Below are 16,689 nucleotides of genomic sequence, written 5' to 3'. Positions count from 1 at the left end.
AATGACAGGCCCCCAAAACGTCATACAAGATAGGCTTTAGGGCTTAGCAAGCAATGAAATTAAGAAAGCTATTTCACAGACAGGAAGACAGGAATGAAGGAATATGCAAAGAGATTCTGCCATTAGCATGGATCACTCACTTTGTATGTTAATTGTTCTCCATGTTTATTCTCTAGAAAGGTGCTTGATCTGTTAGGTAAGTTACCAATAAAGGTAAAGTGCTAGTATTTTTCAAAAATAAAGCAGAGGGAAGAAAATTAACATATTGGACTATTACTAAAGTATCCATACTAAGGGAAAATATTCACATTGATTCCTATGCACGTTAAGAATTAGAAGAAATGCCAAGATTAGCATTTAAAGCCCTTCAGTAATATATGTACACACACACACACACACACACACTCATATACATGTACTCACAGTCACCAATACTTACTATTGACATTAATACACTTCCTTTATTCAAATTAAATTACAAATAGGATTGCTTCTTTCTTTCTACTGTTTTTATCTTTCTTTAAATTAAATATTAGTACACAAATATATTTTCATACTAAAAGATTTTAGTTCCTCAAAAAATTAAGAATTGCAATGACACGAGATTCCACTTCTGAGAATATATCCAAAGGAAACAAAATCATTACCCCCAAAAGTTGTTTGCACTCCCATGTTCACTGAAGTATTACTTACAACAGCAAAGATATAGAAACAACCTAAAGTGTCTATTAATCGATGAATGGTTAAAGAAAATGGAAAATATGATGTGTATACACACGCACACATATGCACACATTTGCAAGGGGAGGAATATAATTCAACCATGAAAAAGAAATATTGCCATTTGTGACAACCTGGATGAGGCTCAAGAGCATTGTAGTAAGTGAAGTAAATCAGACAAAGACAAATAAGTGTGTTCTCACTTATATATGGAATGAAAACAACTGAACTCACAGAAACAGAGAACAGATTATTGGTTGCCAAAGCTGAACATGTGTCCAGTTACAGCTTCCTCTATCCATCTAATCCTGCCTGTTTTCCATCTTCCAAATTTTTGATCTACTTATGGGCATTTGTCACACTTTCACTAATCATGAATTGTTCTTTTTAAAAGTATACTTCATATCATTTCAGGAAGTCTGGGATGAGGGGGGACGTAGAAACTATGCTCAGTTGGTTGCCTTCATCCAAATTCTGGAAACATGGAGTGAGATTAAAATCGTTACTATAAATCACCACCCACAACTGTAAAGAATTAGGACCTACTTATGTCTTTCATGTGAAGTGTACCACAAGGACATTAAGCTGGCATGCACTAGTAGAACTGGTTTTATAACCAAAGTCTGTTCTGAACAGTTGGTATCCATGCATAGCAGTACGTATTTAGAAGAGCACCCTTGAAGTACAATAGCATAATTCACAAATAATAAAATATGTCTTCTACCAAACTGATGGATAGTAGAAATTATTGGATATGAAGTGCTACTAAAGAGCAGAAACAAGGTAGAATTACAGCTCTTTATCTCCTAAATCCATCTCTCAGTAATTATAACATCTTGTTCACCACATTTTTAGTGACTGGGCCCGTGCCTGGACCATAGTAGGGACTTGAAAAGCACCGTTGAATAAATAAATACATAATAAACACATGTTTTGTCTATTTTCTCACTTGTGAAATAAATCAGATGAAATCCCTAGTCAGTCTGAAATTGAAGATACTACAATTCAATTGGAAATTCAATAAATAGTGTTCATTTAGTTTGGATATCAGTAAACATATCAAGCAAAATAAAATCATAGCTTATTCTATCTAGATATTCTTTCAGTCCACTCCACCATCATTCTCTTCTAAACATAAATGACAAATAATAGAGAACAGAAACATTTTAAATTATTTTATTTTTCATAATTTTCTAACACACAGTGTTAGAAAAATGAAATTTGGCACCATGACTTAAAACTTTTTTTCAAGTTTAACCTTTAAATTAAAAACAGTAGCTACAATGAGACTATTTAAACCTCACTCAGAATAATGGTGAAAAAAATCAAGTCACAAAATTGTGTCGGGGAATTTTTTGAAAGTGGGATAAAAGAAAAGTAATAAAAACAGTAAGAAGGGTAAAATGGAGACTATGCTGTGAAGACAAAAAAGTGAATCACCCTCCTGAAAAAAAGAATTAGGAGGAAGACAGAGGGTAAAAGGGAAGAACAAAGGCTCACCAACTTTATTTTCCTGATATAAAATTCAAGTACTTAGAGTTTTATTAAAAAAAAATCATGTGTTACTATTAAATCTCAATGAAATTTCCTTTTCCTCATTTTCTAGAATTAAAAATGACCCTGTCTTGACTTAAGGACACTTGCTGATCTTAAGTTGATGTCTGATGTACTTTTAAGAAATCAAAAGACTTGAAAGCTTTCCTAAATCTAACATCTACTAAATCTAATCCACCTTGGAAAATTTATCTGAAGGAACATAAGGCTTGATTTCTAAGGCAAATGTTAAAAATAATCTAATAATCTAAACAAAAATGTTTCCCACTGGATATGCACTTCAGTTGTATTTTGTGCTACGTTTCTTGAGGAAAAACATTGTTTTATATATTGTTCCTCATATTCCTTCAATAACCACCAAAAAAGGTCCCAATATAGGTGGTCAAAAAAAGTACTTATGCAATTGGTTGCATACAAATTCAGTTAGAACTCCAGTTTTCCTGCATTTCAAAACTTGAAATTTTCATTTATATCCATTTTGTCTACATGTTGATAAAATTCTTCCCACTCTTTTAATAAGAAAATATTATTAGTCTCATTTGTCACTTGTACATCTGTACCTGAATCAACTAAAATACAAATTCGGAAAATTGTCATTATTTTCAGAGACAATAAGTCATAGAAATAAATAATTGCTTTTACATTTTTTTCCTTTCTCTTCTTCAATCTGTATTTTAAGGCTCAGAGCAGACATTTAGAAATATCAAACAATTTTTTTAGGAAAAGTTTTTCAAATGTTTAGCCTAAAGTGAAGTTGTTCTGTGGAAGTTATTTAAATACTCCTCTCATCTTCTCAAGGACAACTTCAAAGGCATGTTCATGCCAGTCATCCATTCCAAAAGAAAATTCATTCAATGAGAAGAAAATAACTTAGGGATCTATAAATGACACAGCAATGTATCTTGTTCCATTTTTTACAGGAAGTCCTTCATGCAGATGGGTGAGTCTCCCTGGATGCATGAAACTCCAGCCTTTCCTTGGTGACTCAATAGAGCAATTGTACCTTAGAAATTTGCATCCACCTCCCTAAAAGGATAGAGAAATAAATGTATCAACTTATTATATTTCATTTTTAATGAGTGATAAAATTCAAATGATGCTATCTAAGCAGAATCTAAAAAAGAAAAAAAGATAAGGCAAAGGCCATTTCATAATGACATATTTGTTTTGAAAAAATGTAATATAGAAAAACCATAATTACCTGAAAATCTTCTCCCACATTATTGAGTGCAATGTTGATGGTAAATGTAGAAGCATCATGATGAGGGCGAAGGGAGCGCTGTCTTTCAGGGGAGTATTTTACTACAAAATTCAAGAGTGCAAATCCCTAAAAAAAGCAAAGTAAGCTAATGGATTTGCTTATCAATAAAAACATAAAATAGCACATTTGGGTAAAAACTGGTAGGAGTACGTAGCAGTGGTGGGAGGATAACTACCTTAGTATAATAGCCTGCAAAGACTTTCAGTGTGACTGGCGCAATAAACTCCCGGATAAAATGAAGCCATACATTCTCCAGACCAATTTGCTTCATGTGGATATCATCGGTTGGGACATTTTCATAGCCACCAGATATACGGCTATCCTGGAAAGAGCATGCATGACATCATAAAGTGTGGTCCATGGGCAATTCACACTCACTTTGTCTTGGAAATTTTTTCAACCACAAGATCATAATAGACAATAAAAATAACAGTTCAATTATGGTGTACCATCTGCTTTAATTGCAAAACTATCAAAATAACTTAGATAACACAGCTTTGCAAAAGTATCAATGATGAAACAAAGTATTACAGAGTAAGTAGACTGCTTTCATATTTAACAGATATGTGAGGTCTAATGAGGAAATAAATACAATTGATCACCAAAGCCTTTCCATGTCCCCTTAAAAATTAATTTTTTGGTTTTTGTTTTACAGGGACCCTTCAGGAAGTCTTAGCTGCTTGATGGGCATAGATCTTGTTTGTCTGCACCTTGGACTACTACCTGTCACTGAAAATAAACTTTACCTGTTAATCTCCTCACTTCTATCTTGTGGCCCCCAAATTCCTTCCATGATGGCTTTTCATTTTCCTACAACCTGCCAACTTCAAGTTCTTCCTCATACTTCAAACTTCTGCCTTGCTGATCAGCTGACTAGGTGGGTATATATTTGAGCAGAGGCATTAATATTCCAGAGTATTCCACTAAAATTCCTTGGTACTATAAAGGAGCTGGCATCTGTGGGTTCTCGGAGGAAAAGAAATACATTGAACCACCAACAGTAATGCCTCCTGCCAAGTCTTTGAATGTAAATGCAGTACTGAATTACACCAAAGGCATTCAAACAGATTCCTTCTTCCTATGCTTACACACAAAAAAATAGCTTTGGCAGTCAACCAGATAAACTTTGTTTTGGTATTTTCACTATAGCTCACTGTGAAAACACAGAGAATTAAAAAAAAAAAAAAAAAAAAGGCCTTAGAGAAGAGCAATATCACACAATAGGCTTATACCCTGAAGGATTGCCCCATGTAATTGGAGATGAAATTGAGGCCCAGATAGATTAAATGTTAAAAAACAATTGGCAGAATTAGATGAAAAAATATAGTTCTCTTGACAGCCCTGGGTAGCCCCTTCATTGAGATCTAGGACCAAGAGATGTAAGACAAAAAGGACAAACTTCCTCCACTTTCTCTAAATACCTATACTCCTCCTTGCCCCACATATACATTTTAGTTCTTAATGTAAAATGACAACTTACATGATGTTTCCCACCAGACCACTGGCCATAATGCTCCATTTCTTCCACCAATTCATCACAGGCTTTTTCAGAAAATATAGGAAACCAAAAAACATCTGGACAAGGCTACGTATAAAACATGACACCACCATTAAGAGAGTAACATTTTGTGACTTTTTACAAACAAATGGCATCTCAAAAGTAATGTTCGGTATTTATCTCACTTAGATGTCTTTTTAAGAAGTTTGCCCAATAATACTGACACTACTGTTACGAACAATACATTTTTAAAAAACAATTTCTAAGACTTTTTTTTGCATTTTAACCCCTATGAAATCAAGACGTGTTCTTAGACTCACAGTTGGCTAGGCAGCCACTGTGATATAGTTGCTAATGACACAGGGAATGTACACCTGGTCAGATATTGAGTCTGTTCTCAACATGTGTCATGTATGCATCTGTATGTGTGCAAATGCATACACACATTTAGTCGGTGTTACATTTGTTAATCTGCTCTTCGAGACATCTGTTTAAATGATACATTTCGATTTGTCATTGAAATGAAATGTTATTATTGTATACAGGGCCCTATGACATACAACACCTGTGCCTCAGTAAGTCTAGCAAAGCTCTTTCAATGTGCGTCATAGTTTAATTGGCAGTATTTTTTTTCCTTTGTCACAGTGAACAAGATAACAGCATCTCAGAATTAAAGGCCCTTTACATTCTCGGAAATAAGGTATTAGCAATAATTTGGAACATTAATCTAAACCAGAGTTCATTTTTGAAAGAAACCTCTTTGAGAAGTGATGTTTGGACTCCAATTTATTCAAAGATTAACTTTCATTGAAAGAGGCTTACACCAGAGACATGTTAAAAATTTATTTCTGAAATGCTTATGACATTGGGAGTATGCTAAAAAAAATAGCATGACCTTAATATTAGTGCTAATTTTCATTTTTCTACATGTTAAACTATATGACCTTCAAGGCTGTAAAATTGGTAATTAAGTCACATGAACTTTACCTAAAAGACAGTTTCTCTACTTTCACAACACCCTCTGCTAGAGAGTATTATGTTAATAATATTCACTACTAATATAACAAAAATGCTCTATATATCATAGTAATTTCCAATACAAACCTGTTCAACTATATTTTCAGTGAAAATCTTTGAGTAATCTCTGTTTATATACTTTTCCTTCCAGTCCTACGGGGGTGAAAAAAAAATCATTGCTCAGATTAAAGCAAAAACCTTTCCACGAATACTTTAAAGGAAAATATAAAGTATATGCACCTTAGAAACTGCTCAAGCAATTTATAAATGACTATGTGTACCTGGAGAACTATCAATAACCTCAGATATGCAGATGAAACCACCCTTATGGCAGAAAGTGAAGAGGAACTCAAAAGCCTCTTGACAAAGGTGAAAGTGGAGAGTGAAAAGTTGGCTTAAAGCTCAACATTCAGAAAACGAAGATCATGGCATCCGGTCCCATCACTTCATGGCAAATAGATGGGGAAACAGTGGAAACAGTGTCAGACTTTATTTTTTCTGGGCTCCAAAATCACTGCAGATGGTGACTGCAGCCATGAAATTAAAAGACCCTTACTCCTTGGAAGGAAAGTTATGACCAACCTAGATAGCATATTCAAAAGCAGAGACATTACCTTGCCAACAAAGGTCCATCTAGTCAAGGCTATGGTTTTTCCTGTGGTCATGTATGGATGTGAGAGTTGGACTGTGAAGAAGGCTGAGCGCTGAAGAATTGATGCTTTTGAAGTGTGGTGTTGGAGAAGACTCTTGAGAGTCCCTTGGACTGCAAGGAGATCCAACCAGTCTAATCTGAAGGAGATCAGCCCTGGGCTTTCTTTGGAAAGAATGATGCTAAAGCTGAAACTCCAGTACTTTAGCCACCTCATGCGAAGAGTTGACTCATTGGAAAAGACTCTGATGCTGGGAGGGATTGGGGGCAAGAGGAGAAGGGGATGACAGAGGATGAGATGGCTGGATGGCATCACTGACTCGATGGACATGAGTCTGAGTGAACTCCGGGAGTTGGTGATGGACAGGGAGGCCTGGCGTGCTGCGATTCATGGGGTCACAAAGAGTCGGACGCGACTGAGCGACTGATCTATCTACATGTAATAGACAAAATAGAAACTTTGAGAAACCAGAGTTTATGTTTTCTAAACTTTGCCTGATTTTTTTGTATGTTTAAAACATTCTGTGAAATGCAAATTTTTATTTATGCAGATTTATAACTCTATGTTAAATTCTGAGTAATCTTATAGTGTCTATATTTGTATGCTATATTCTATGGATATACACGAGTTATGTGTGCTTAGTCATGTCCGACAGTAGCCCACCAGGCTCCTCTGTCCGTGGGGATTCTCCAGGTAAGGATAATGGAGTGGGCTGCCATGTCCTCCTCTAGGACATTTATACATAGGTGTAGGCAAATACATGTTTTTAAAAGTGAAAGATAGGGAAAATAACTCTAGCAACAAACATTATTAAAAATTAGCAAATTAATCACTTGGCCTTGCTTATATACTTTTATAGTGAATTACTCTAAAATAATTTTGATTTTTAAATATATTCAAAATGTGTATTTTCACTTTAGATTAGTATCAAAGAATGCTCAATGGGGTTACTAACATTATCATAACTTTCAGTTAACTGAAATTAAGGTTTAAGACCATGTATTGAAAAATCGATCCTCTTTATACTAACTCATGAACCTGAATCTTCTCTTAACCCAATCACTGACACACCAACCACACACTAAGATACAACAATTTTTATCAATATCAACTAAGGAATCTTTTTCCTGGGTTAAGTGTTTTACTTAAAAACCCAATATTTAAAGGGTATATCTTAAGATTCAATATCCATAATGATTGTTTCTTAAATATATTTAGACTGTTTAACAAAATTCTTAGTGTTCTCTTTGCAACGTACAAATAGTAAGCAAGTAGGGAAAAACTGAGGTAAGGACTCAAAATAATTTCAATCAAAATATGTTTCAAAAAATATTTGTCTGAAATATATCTTTTGAGGCCACATTTAAAAAGGGTCCTGATAATTAATTTGCCATTCTTAGTTTTACATTTCTCTGCTTATATGTAACTCAGATATTTTTAGATATGGAAAAACCAAAATTATCCTCAAATTCTTTAACAAAATTAATTTATACATAGTATGTCACTATAAGGATCGAATTACTCATTATCCCCTTTAATATTTTTTGGTTCTCTGATTCCAAAATATGGGGGGAAATTAAAAGTAAATAATCATACATAACATGTCAGAATCTTTAAAGATTTTTAAGTATTCTTTCTTGACATCATTATAGATTTTTCGAAGTTAAAGAAACAAGACCCTAAGATTTTACATTAAAGAATTGATATTAACTTTTTATTTTAGACTGTTTTCAAATATCATTGAACAAACTGACTTTATTAATTTTTTAGTAGTTCTGATAATGGGGTAATATTAAATACTTTGCTATGGGATATCCTTCATGAGACATACCAGTCAAGCTAATTTACCAAAACTAGAACAAAGCCATGGAAAGAAAACCAGTTCCGATTTCTGATATATTCATTGCATACTCTCCAAAGATTTTAAATCTCACACAAATATCTACACTTCAGGATATAACTTGGGACTTTTTTTTCAGGAAGCTAGTATTAGCCAAGAAATCAAATAATTGTATCTCTCAAAATACCGAGTTTTAGTGCCAAAGTAAAATAGGTAATTCCATCCTCAACATTTTAAAAAAGAGCCCCTTTTCAATTCTACTCCTGTGAAAGATGGAGATACGCTGCTAAAGTGAAACAGAAGTACTTTTAAGACACACAAAAAAGTCAAAAGATATTCTTTTTCCAGCAATAGAGTTTTAGAGACCATTAAATTTACTATTCCCCAAAGTCAGTACTTCTACAAAGTAAAAGACAATTCTCAACAGGTGGATTGAGTTTTCGTAATTTAAAACTTGACTACTAGCAAGGAAAAAAAACCATAGATTTTAGAGAGTATTTTCCCTTGAATAAATGTGTCATCTTGCCTAAAGAAAACCAATTAAGACAAAAAGGAATTAATTTCTACATGATTCAAAAATTATAGAAAAGAAATAATTTGGGACACAGTTTCCTCAACTTAAGACTTTCTCTATATGCTGATTCCACTTCGCAGTTTTCTCTAGCTATCTTTAGAGTACATTCACAGAATTTTTATTTATTTTAAAATGCATTTTCTCAAACTAAGTTCTTACATTTTCTTTCTGAAAGTCAAAATGTAATATTGTCATACATGAGCTACTCATAAACATTTTCTTCTGAAATTGAGACTGAAAATTTATTAGTGTTTTGAAATACATATAACAGAAATATTAGGAGAAATCAAAGAAACTGATAATTCCCTTATCCAAACTTAATATGTCTTTAAAAAGAAAGTCCTTAGCCAAGAAATACAATAAATTAGGCCTGTGATTACATAATTAAAAATACTTCTTTAAAGTCTCTTGCTGTATTTCTGTATTATTAACCTAATTGATTTATATCCATTTAGAGTTACAAAAAATAAGTAATAAATGAAGTTGAGCATGAAATACATACCACAGGATTTTCAAAAATCTGCCAGAGGTCATTGTTAAAATGGGAAATATTGTAATTAGCAGTTGATAATAGTCTTCCAAATTCGTGTCTATTAGAAATGTACATAAACACACCCTATATGCCAAAAAATAATAGTATTAATAATATTGGAGGAAAATATAAGAAAATAAGTTTAACCACAGGAAAAATTTTACAAGAGATATTAATTTTAAATTTTATCTCTTATTCAGGAACATGCATTTTTATTTTTCATATAAAACATGCATAATTTAAAATAAAAGTAAAATTTGATTAATTATGAATTCAGACACCACACAAAACTAATTGATAGCACTGACACTCAACTGAAAAAAAGAAGAGGAAGAAGGACTGTTTTTGTCCCTTTCTTATTGGTCCTAGATGTAGACATCAGGGAAAAAGAATTCCTGTTTGAAAGCAGAAATATTTTTGAGACATCAAAGTGCAATTAATTGTACCTCTTTTGGTTTCTTTTCCTTTCAAAGAAGATATCACATTTTTAAACAAAAATTCAAATGTCAATATTTTATCAGTCTATTTCATACTTTTATGTTCTGATGTTTAAAGACTGAACACAGAAATTACTCCTGCATTAAGAGGCAACTAAAGAAAATCAGTTTCTCGTCCTTGTCCCAAACCTAATAAATATGGCAAACACCATTAAGGTAGGGTTGTTTCTTTTTGTACCTGTTTTAATGGTAAAAGAGTTAGTTATTAATAAAAAGAAAATTAATGAAGAGTAATCAAATCTCATTTTAATCAGGATGTACTTTATACATACTCCTACCTCTTCTCTCCTTAAAAAAAACACTGGAGAAACTAGTGAAAGTGATTTGTATTTAACTTTTCCATCTGTCACCCATAAAATGCAAATCAGTCCGAAGAACAAAGAGTTGAATATCACACATGCCTACCCCCAACACACAAAACACACACTCACATATACAAATTCAGAACCAGTGAATACCAACAGTTACACCAAGCTAAATGAAAAGAAGACTCTTAAAGAAACTTTACTTTTAGGCAATATACAGTATCTAGTATTTTAAGTAAATAAAAAATAAAAGTAAATAAAAATAACACCTTTGGGGGGCTGAGCATTTGGAATGTTTCCGGAGTAGGGGAGTCTTTTTCCCTTTGTAAAGTCTAAAATGAAGAGAAGGATTGGGTAAGTTGACCTGCACATCCACTCTCTCAGATATTCTTAGGTAAATAAAAATAGCAGCCCTTGAGAAAAAGCTGACATTCTGAAATGTCCTTCACAGACAACATGCAGAACAAGCAAAGCTTACAGTGCACATAAAGAAACAACTCCAGCCCTTTTTTTGTTTTTCTGTTGGTCAAACATAAATCCAAGCTCATTCCTTAGTAACAGAGTTTTCATTAGACAAAGGAAAAAAAAAAAAATGTGTAAGAGAGGCCATTCCAGGGTGCGCTGTTGAGTCAAATTAGCCAAACATGAGCACACATTACAATCACAAGTACTGAGTACATTCAATGTAACAATGGACAAAAGTTTGTAGGAAAAACAAACATATTCAAGTAATACATGCCTTATTAAACTAGAAAAAAGTACTTGCCAACTTTCCTGATTTTACCATAAACACATTTGCTTATACAAATTTGAATAACCCAATTATTTCTAAAACATAAAACCATTTAAGTATGTTTTAAGACACACTTATACATTTTGAAAAACAATTTTCTACAATCACTTCAAGTTTTATAATGAAAATATAGATTAGCAATTATCATTAATTTTTCACATAAACAGACTACATATTTTAATCCTTCTCCCAGTGTAGTGGTAAGGAACCTATTTTTTCAAAGTATGGGATTAATAATGACAGAGAAATATTGGATACTGACTTTAGGACAAGAATGTGTTTTTCTTAAATATGTAAATCATCATTTCACCTAGGCTTCATCTATTAAATTTAATTAGGTCAGATTTTTAAGTATAGAATTTCAAGTTAAAGACAAATTCTTAAAAATGCAAAGTTGATTTGTAACCAATCTATGCTTATAATTGAATATCTTATTGTTGCCTGTGAGTTAGCCTAAGCCTAACTTTTTTCCAGTTGTTTCTGCAGGTGTTGCACAGGCAAATTATTCTCCATAATCGCTCCCAATATTTCAATACAGAACCAAAAAAATTGGCTAGTACTTACAAATTAGAAAGAAAAGGGCATCAAAACAAATGACACATCAACTGGTAAAGCAAGCCATCTTATAGAGACATTCAAGCAAGCCATCATCATATTCCCTACCATTTCTCTAGCATTTCGGCAAAGAGCCATATCAGGATCCAGTTTATCACGAACAAAATAGTTCCTTTCAATCATCTCTGATCGGAGGGTCTTTCCTTTAATTAAGTACACGTTAGCCATGTATGGGACATTCCATATCCCTCTGAAAGTAAAGATAAGACATTCCAAAATACAACAAATACAAAATATTTAAAGTTTTACTTTTATGGTTTTAAAATAAATGTCTTATATGTTTAAAATTTTGCATATATAAACTATGGAGTCAAGTTATACACAAACACATCTCATGATATCTAACATATGTACACACACATATACATGAGATTATTTGGTAAACACTACATGCGTGAGTGAGTGAAAGTTGCTCAGTCGTGTCCAACTCTTTGTGACCCCATGGACAGTATGGTCCATGAAATTCTCCAGGCCAGAATACTGTAGTGGGTAGCCTTTCCCTTCTCCAGGGGATCCTTCCAACTCAGGGATCAAGCCCAGGCCTCCTGCATTGCAGGCAGATTCTTTACCAGCTGAGCCACAAGGAAAGTCCAAGAATACTGGAGTGGATAACCTATCCCTTCTCCAGAGGATTTTTCCCCACCCAGATTATAAGCTGCATCAGTATCTCCCTATAAACTTCATTTTAAAGTTGACATGTTTGGCATTTTAGCTGTCATTCTCACTTTGTTGATCAGTTAGAGTACAATATCCTGATGGGCATTTATGATTAAGCACTTCAATAGCAAAAACATCACATCCAGCTCACACTGGCTTCCCAGAGCACTGAGTTTCCCTTCCCAAGTCTACACTCAGTGACCACATTGGACGCTTGAAATCAGCCACAGTAGATGTATTCAGAAGACAAAGATGGGCAAAACTACAAACCAGGGCATCTTCCAAACCCAAGAATCAGTTATTAGATATTTACCAGTGCACCACTGAACACAGCCTAAAATTCTCTTAAAATTCAGTCTTTTGAAAGTCATTAGAAAGAAAAGAAAGAAGAAAGTGAAGTCACTCAGTAGTGTCCAACTCTTTGCGACCCCGTGGACTGTAGCCTACCAGGCTCTCTCCATGGGATTCTCCAGGCAGGAAAACTGGAGTGGGTTGCCATTTCCTTCTCCAGGGGATCTTCTCAACCCAGGGATCGAACCCGGGTCTCCCGCATTGCAGGCAGACGCTTTAACCTGTCATTAAGCTACCTCAATTGTCTGTAGAAAAAGGAAGATATAAACATAGCTTGAAGTATACAAGTGATGGAAGACACTGTTTATTTCATCCTTCTTTCTTTCCCACACTTGTCTGCTTACTCTGCACATGACTCATTTCCTAAAAACAACAAAACAGAGGTTTCACCTAACGGTTATGTTTTGCTTTCACAGAACAGAAAGGGAAGATCCTGACCAAGGAAACGTAGTCAGAGATTGAAAGCAATATATATACTATCATTTTGTCTTACTAGACGAGCTTCAAAGGAAATGTTCAATCAAAAATACATAGTGTGCCCACTGAATTCAGAAATTAATCACTGGTATGGTAAAGAGTACACTTTCATACACACACACACACACACACGTTGTAAGATGTCATTCTTTTATGCATCTCTTATACATAAGGTACATTTTTCTATTAACTAAATCAAAAGCCTCTACTTTATTCTGTCTCTTTAGACAACAATGACAGGAAGTTGAACTAAAACAGCTTAAATGAAATATGTGTTCTCTATTTCCACTTCTGTGAAGCCTTATTTCTGCCACACCCACAGACAACATCAGGCATATGGTCTATACAAATCATCACAGAAACTATTAAAGTACTTTGAAACAACAGAATATGATTGTAATAGTATTTTCTCAGCTATCATGCTTCTTAACTGCAGCTAACAAAAGACTTTATCACATTTATATCATTCAAATTAACTATTACTGTTCTCATGCCTATTATAATTTTCACAAGCAAAACATCTCTTCACAACTCAACTGTTCAGCAAAAACTGTATGGTGTTTTTCCAAACGCTGCTGCTGATGCTAAGTCGCTTCTGTCGTGTCCGACTCTGTGCGACCCCATAGACGGCAGCCCACCAGGCTTCCCTGTCCCTGGGATTCTCCAGGCAAGAACACTGGAGTGGGTTGCCATTTCCTTCTCCAATGCATGAAAGTGAAAAGTGAAAGTGAAGTCGCTCAGTCATGTCCGACTCTTCGCGACCCCATGGACTGCAGCCTACCAGGCTCCTCCATCCATGGATTTTCCAGGCAAGAGTACTGGAGTGGGGTGCCATTGCCTTCTCCATTTCTAAATGTTACTGCTGCTACTGCTAAGTCGCTTCTGTCGTGTCCGACTCTGTGCGACCCCATGGATGTCGGCCCACCAGGCTCCCCTGTCCCTGGGATTCTCCAGGCAAGAACACTGGAGTGGGTTGCCATTTCCTTCTCCAATGCATGAAAGTGAAAAGTGAAAGTGAAGTCGCTCAGTCGTGTCCGACTCTTCGCGACCCCATGGACTGCAGCCTACCAGGCTCCTCCATCCATGGGATTTTCCAGGCAAGAGTACTGGAGTAGGGTGCTGTGGCCTTCTCCATTCTAAACGTTAACCCTCTTTAATTGAGCTGATGTATCTGAGAAATTAGGCAAAGAACTTAATATCTCAGTCAGTCTGGTTCAAGTCAGCTGTTTGAAAAAAAGGATGACATTCTTCTTTATTTTAACCTTAGCAAAAAGCTAATTCAAATGTGATCATCCTTAAGTTTAAAAAATATCAACTTCTGTGTCTGAAATAAGTATAAATAATGCAGACACTTGTTAGCAAGTATACTCTTTTCAAACTCTAGAAAATAGAAATCATACGGAGAAGAAACTTCTCTTTAAAGCAGAATACCAGCTATATCACACAGAAAATTCTTCAAAATGAAACGATGGAAGGTTTAGTTGTTGGTGTTTTTGTTGACTCATTTATAAATTTTATAAGCTATCAAACAACGTTAATCCTGGCCACTAAATAAATTAGCCAAATGAAATTCCCTTTACAAACTTTAAAGAATATTCCTCTTCTAACAACCAAAAGATGACTACCCATGGTAATCATACACTATCTTTTAGTATTAACCACAACTGAGAGTGTGTGCCTTTGAAGATTTACGACATTAAGAACAATTTTTAAAATATAGTTTTATACTGGTATTTGCAGGATCACAAGTGGTATCCAGGGTCTTTAAATTTCCATTTAACATAAAGGAAAGAGATTAAAAAATGTTTGAAAACTCAATATAATAAGACCATATCTTTACATAAAGATATTTCACATGAAAAGATCAAATTAAGTAACTTACACTCTATTCCCTTGAACAATATCCACATAATCTTCAGATCGAGCATAGTATCCATCAGGACTCAAGGCCCCCCAGAAGTTGGACCACAGTTTTCCATGACGAGTTACAAGAGGAGCAATGATCTTCCTGAGGAGAGAGAAACAAATTCAGATAATTATCCATTTTTTAACTTCCACAAAATTATGTGTTTGGGGCTTAACATGACACAGAAAACAATAAACTTTATTTAACACATACAGAGTCCAAAAAACTAAAATAAAATAGAGAGGAATTTCCTCCCTTCACTTTTCCTTAAACAAGTATATTGCTGATTTTCAATCATGCTTGGTAAAAAGACTAATAAAAAAGAAAAAGTAATTGAAAACGTGAATGAAAGTATAAAAAATTTTAAAAGGACAATACTTACATCCAATAAAAGTGTAACTACCTTAATCGTTTATTTTAAATATTTCCAAAATTATATTCAATGAAATCAAATATTTCCATTGTTATTAGGCAGACATAACAGTCCCGAGTGCATTAAGGTAGCTCATAAATATTTCTGAATAAAAAAATTTATGAAGATGGGCTGAGATATTTGTAAATAGGCCAGTTTTCCTAAAGTTAAGTCCTGAATTACTTTAAAGTATGTTGCAATTTTTTTTTTAAACTTTTATAATGGGTCGTGCTAGCCCTGGCAACACTGAACATTTTTCTGGTTTTTTACTATTTTAGAAAATAAAATAGAATAGCACTGTCTCACTATTTACCAGGAAAGGAGTCCCTTTGAGACAAGTATGTGTTACAAATTCAAAACATGTCAGATTTCTTCTTAAGGAAATCTAATTTATAATGCATCAACATTTTTCAAATGAAGTAACACATTTTGAAATTCCACTAGAATTAACTTTAAAATGAACTAAATTGTAGTAGGGTGACACAATTTTGAAGAAAATCTCACACAACTCCTCCAAGAGGAAGGTAATAGACCAACTATCTCCACAAAAAAACCATTTCACGACACTCCAGTCTTGTGAAGACCAGGTGTGCCATTTCTTTATCTATGGAAAAGTAACACATAGCCTACAAATACACTTCATTAAAAGTTTGTAGTTTATTTTTCCTGGTTCCTATTAGAATAAAATGCTAACCAGATACATCTATAATCTGCTTTGTTAGAATACCCACAACATTGGAAACAAAAACGTAAATTAGAATCTACATATTACGTTAATTTAAGGAATGATAGTTCAAGATAACTAACAAGACCAAACACTTAATAGAAAGAAATCTTAATTATAATCTTAGCTGCCTGAAAGAGCTGGGCAAAGAGACAATGAAAGTGAAAATCCTTCTGCTGTGTGCCTCAATGTTTTTGAGTATGGAATTCTAAGATTAATATTGAGCAGCCTTAGATTTTGAATAACCGAATTCTCAAATTGACAAATTATACACAGGATGGGTTAATAGAGGACAGTAGACATCTT

The 16,689-nt window shown here is 34.1% G+C and overlaps 1 protein-coding gene across 2 annotated transcripts in view; it reads right to left on the bottom strand.

Moving 5' to 3' along the window:
• Positions 1-1,880: 1,880 nt before the first annotated feature.
• PLOD2 (procollagen-lysine,2-oxoglutarate 5-dioxygenase 2) overlaps positions 1,881-16,689 on the bottom strand; it is a 121,218-nt gene continuing 106,409 nt past the window's right edge. The window contains exons 12-20 of one of the 2 annotated variants that reach the window (XM_070374908.1): positions 15,224-15,349; positions 11,905-12,046; positions 10,718-10,780; positions 9,617-9,730; positions 6,138-6,203; positions 5,016-5,120; positions 3,711-3,857; positions 3,476-3,601; positions 1,881-3,300 (exon numbers count right to left, since the gene is read on the bottom strand). In XM_070374908.1, coding sequence (XP_070231009.1) covers positions 3,145-3,300; positions 3,476-3,601; positions 3,711-3,857; positions 5,016-5,120; positions 6,138-6,203; positions 9,617-9,730; positions 10,718-10,780; positions 11,905-12,046; positions 15,224-15,349 — 1,045 coding nt within the window. In that variant the 3' untranslated portion in view covers positions 1,881-3,144. The remainder of the gene's footprint in view (positions 3,301-3,475; positions 3,602-3,710; positions 3,858-5,015; positions 5,121-6,137; positions 6,204-9,616; positions 9,731-10,717; positions 10,781-11,904; positions 12,047-15,223; positions 15,350-16,689) is intronic. The other variant, XM_070374909.1, reaches the window with a different exon arrangement.

This window comes from Bos mutus, chromosome 1 (genome assembly GCF_027580195.1).
Source record: "Bos mutus isolate GX-2022 chromosome 1, NWIPB_WYAK_1.1, whole genome shotgun sequence".
Taxonomy (NCBI): Eukaryota; Metazoa; Chordata; class Mammalia; order Artiodactyla; family Bovidae; genus Bos; species Bos mutus.
Note: the sequence above shows the minus strand (reverse complement) of the source record. Positions and strands in the feature narration are given on the sequence as shown.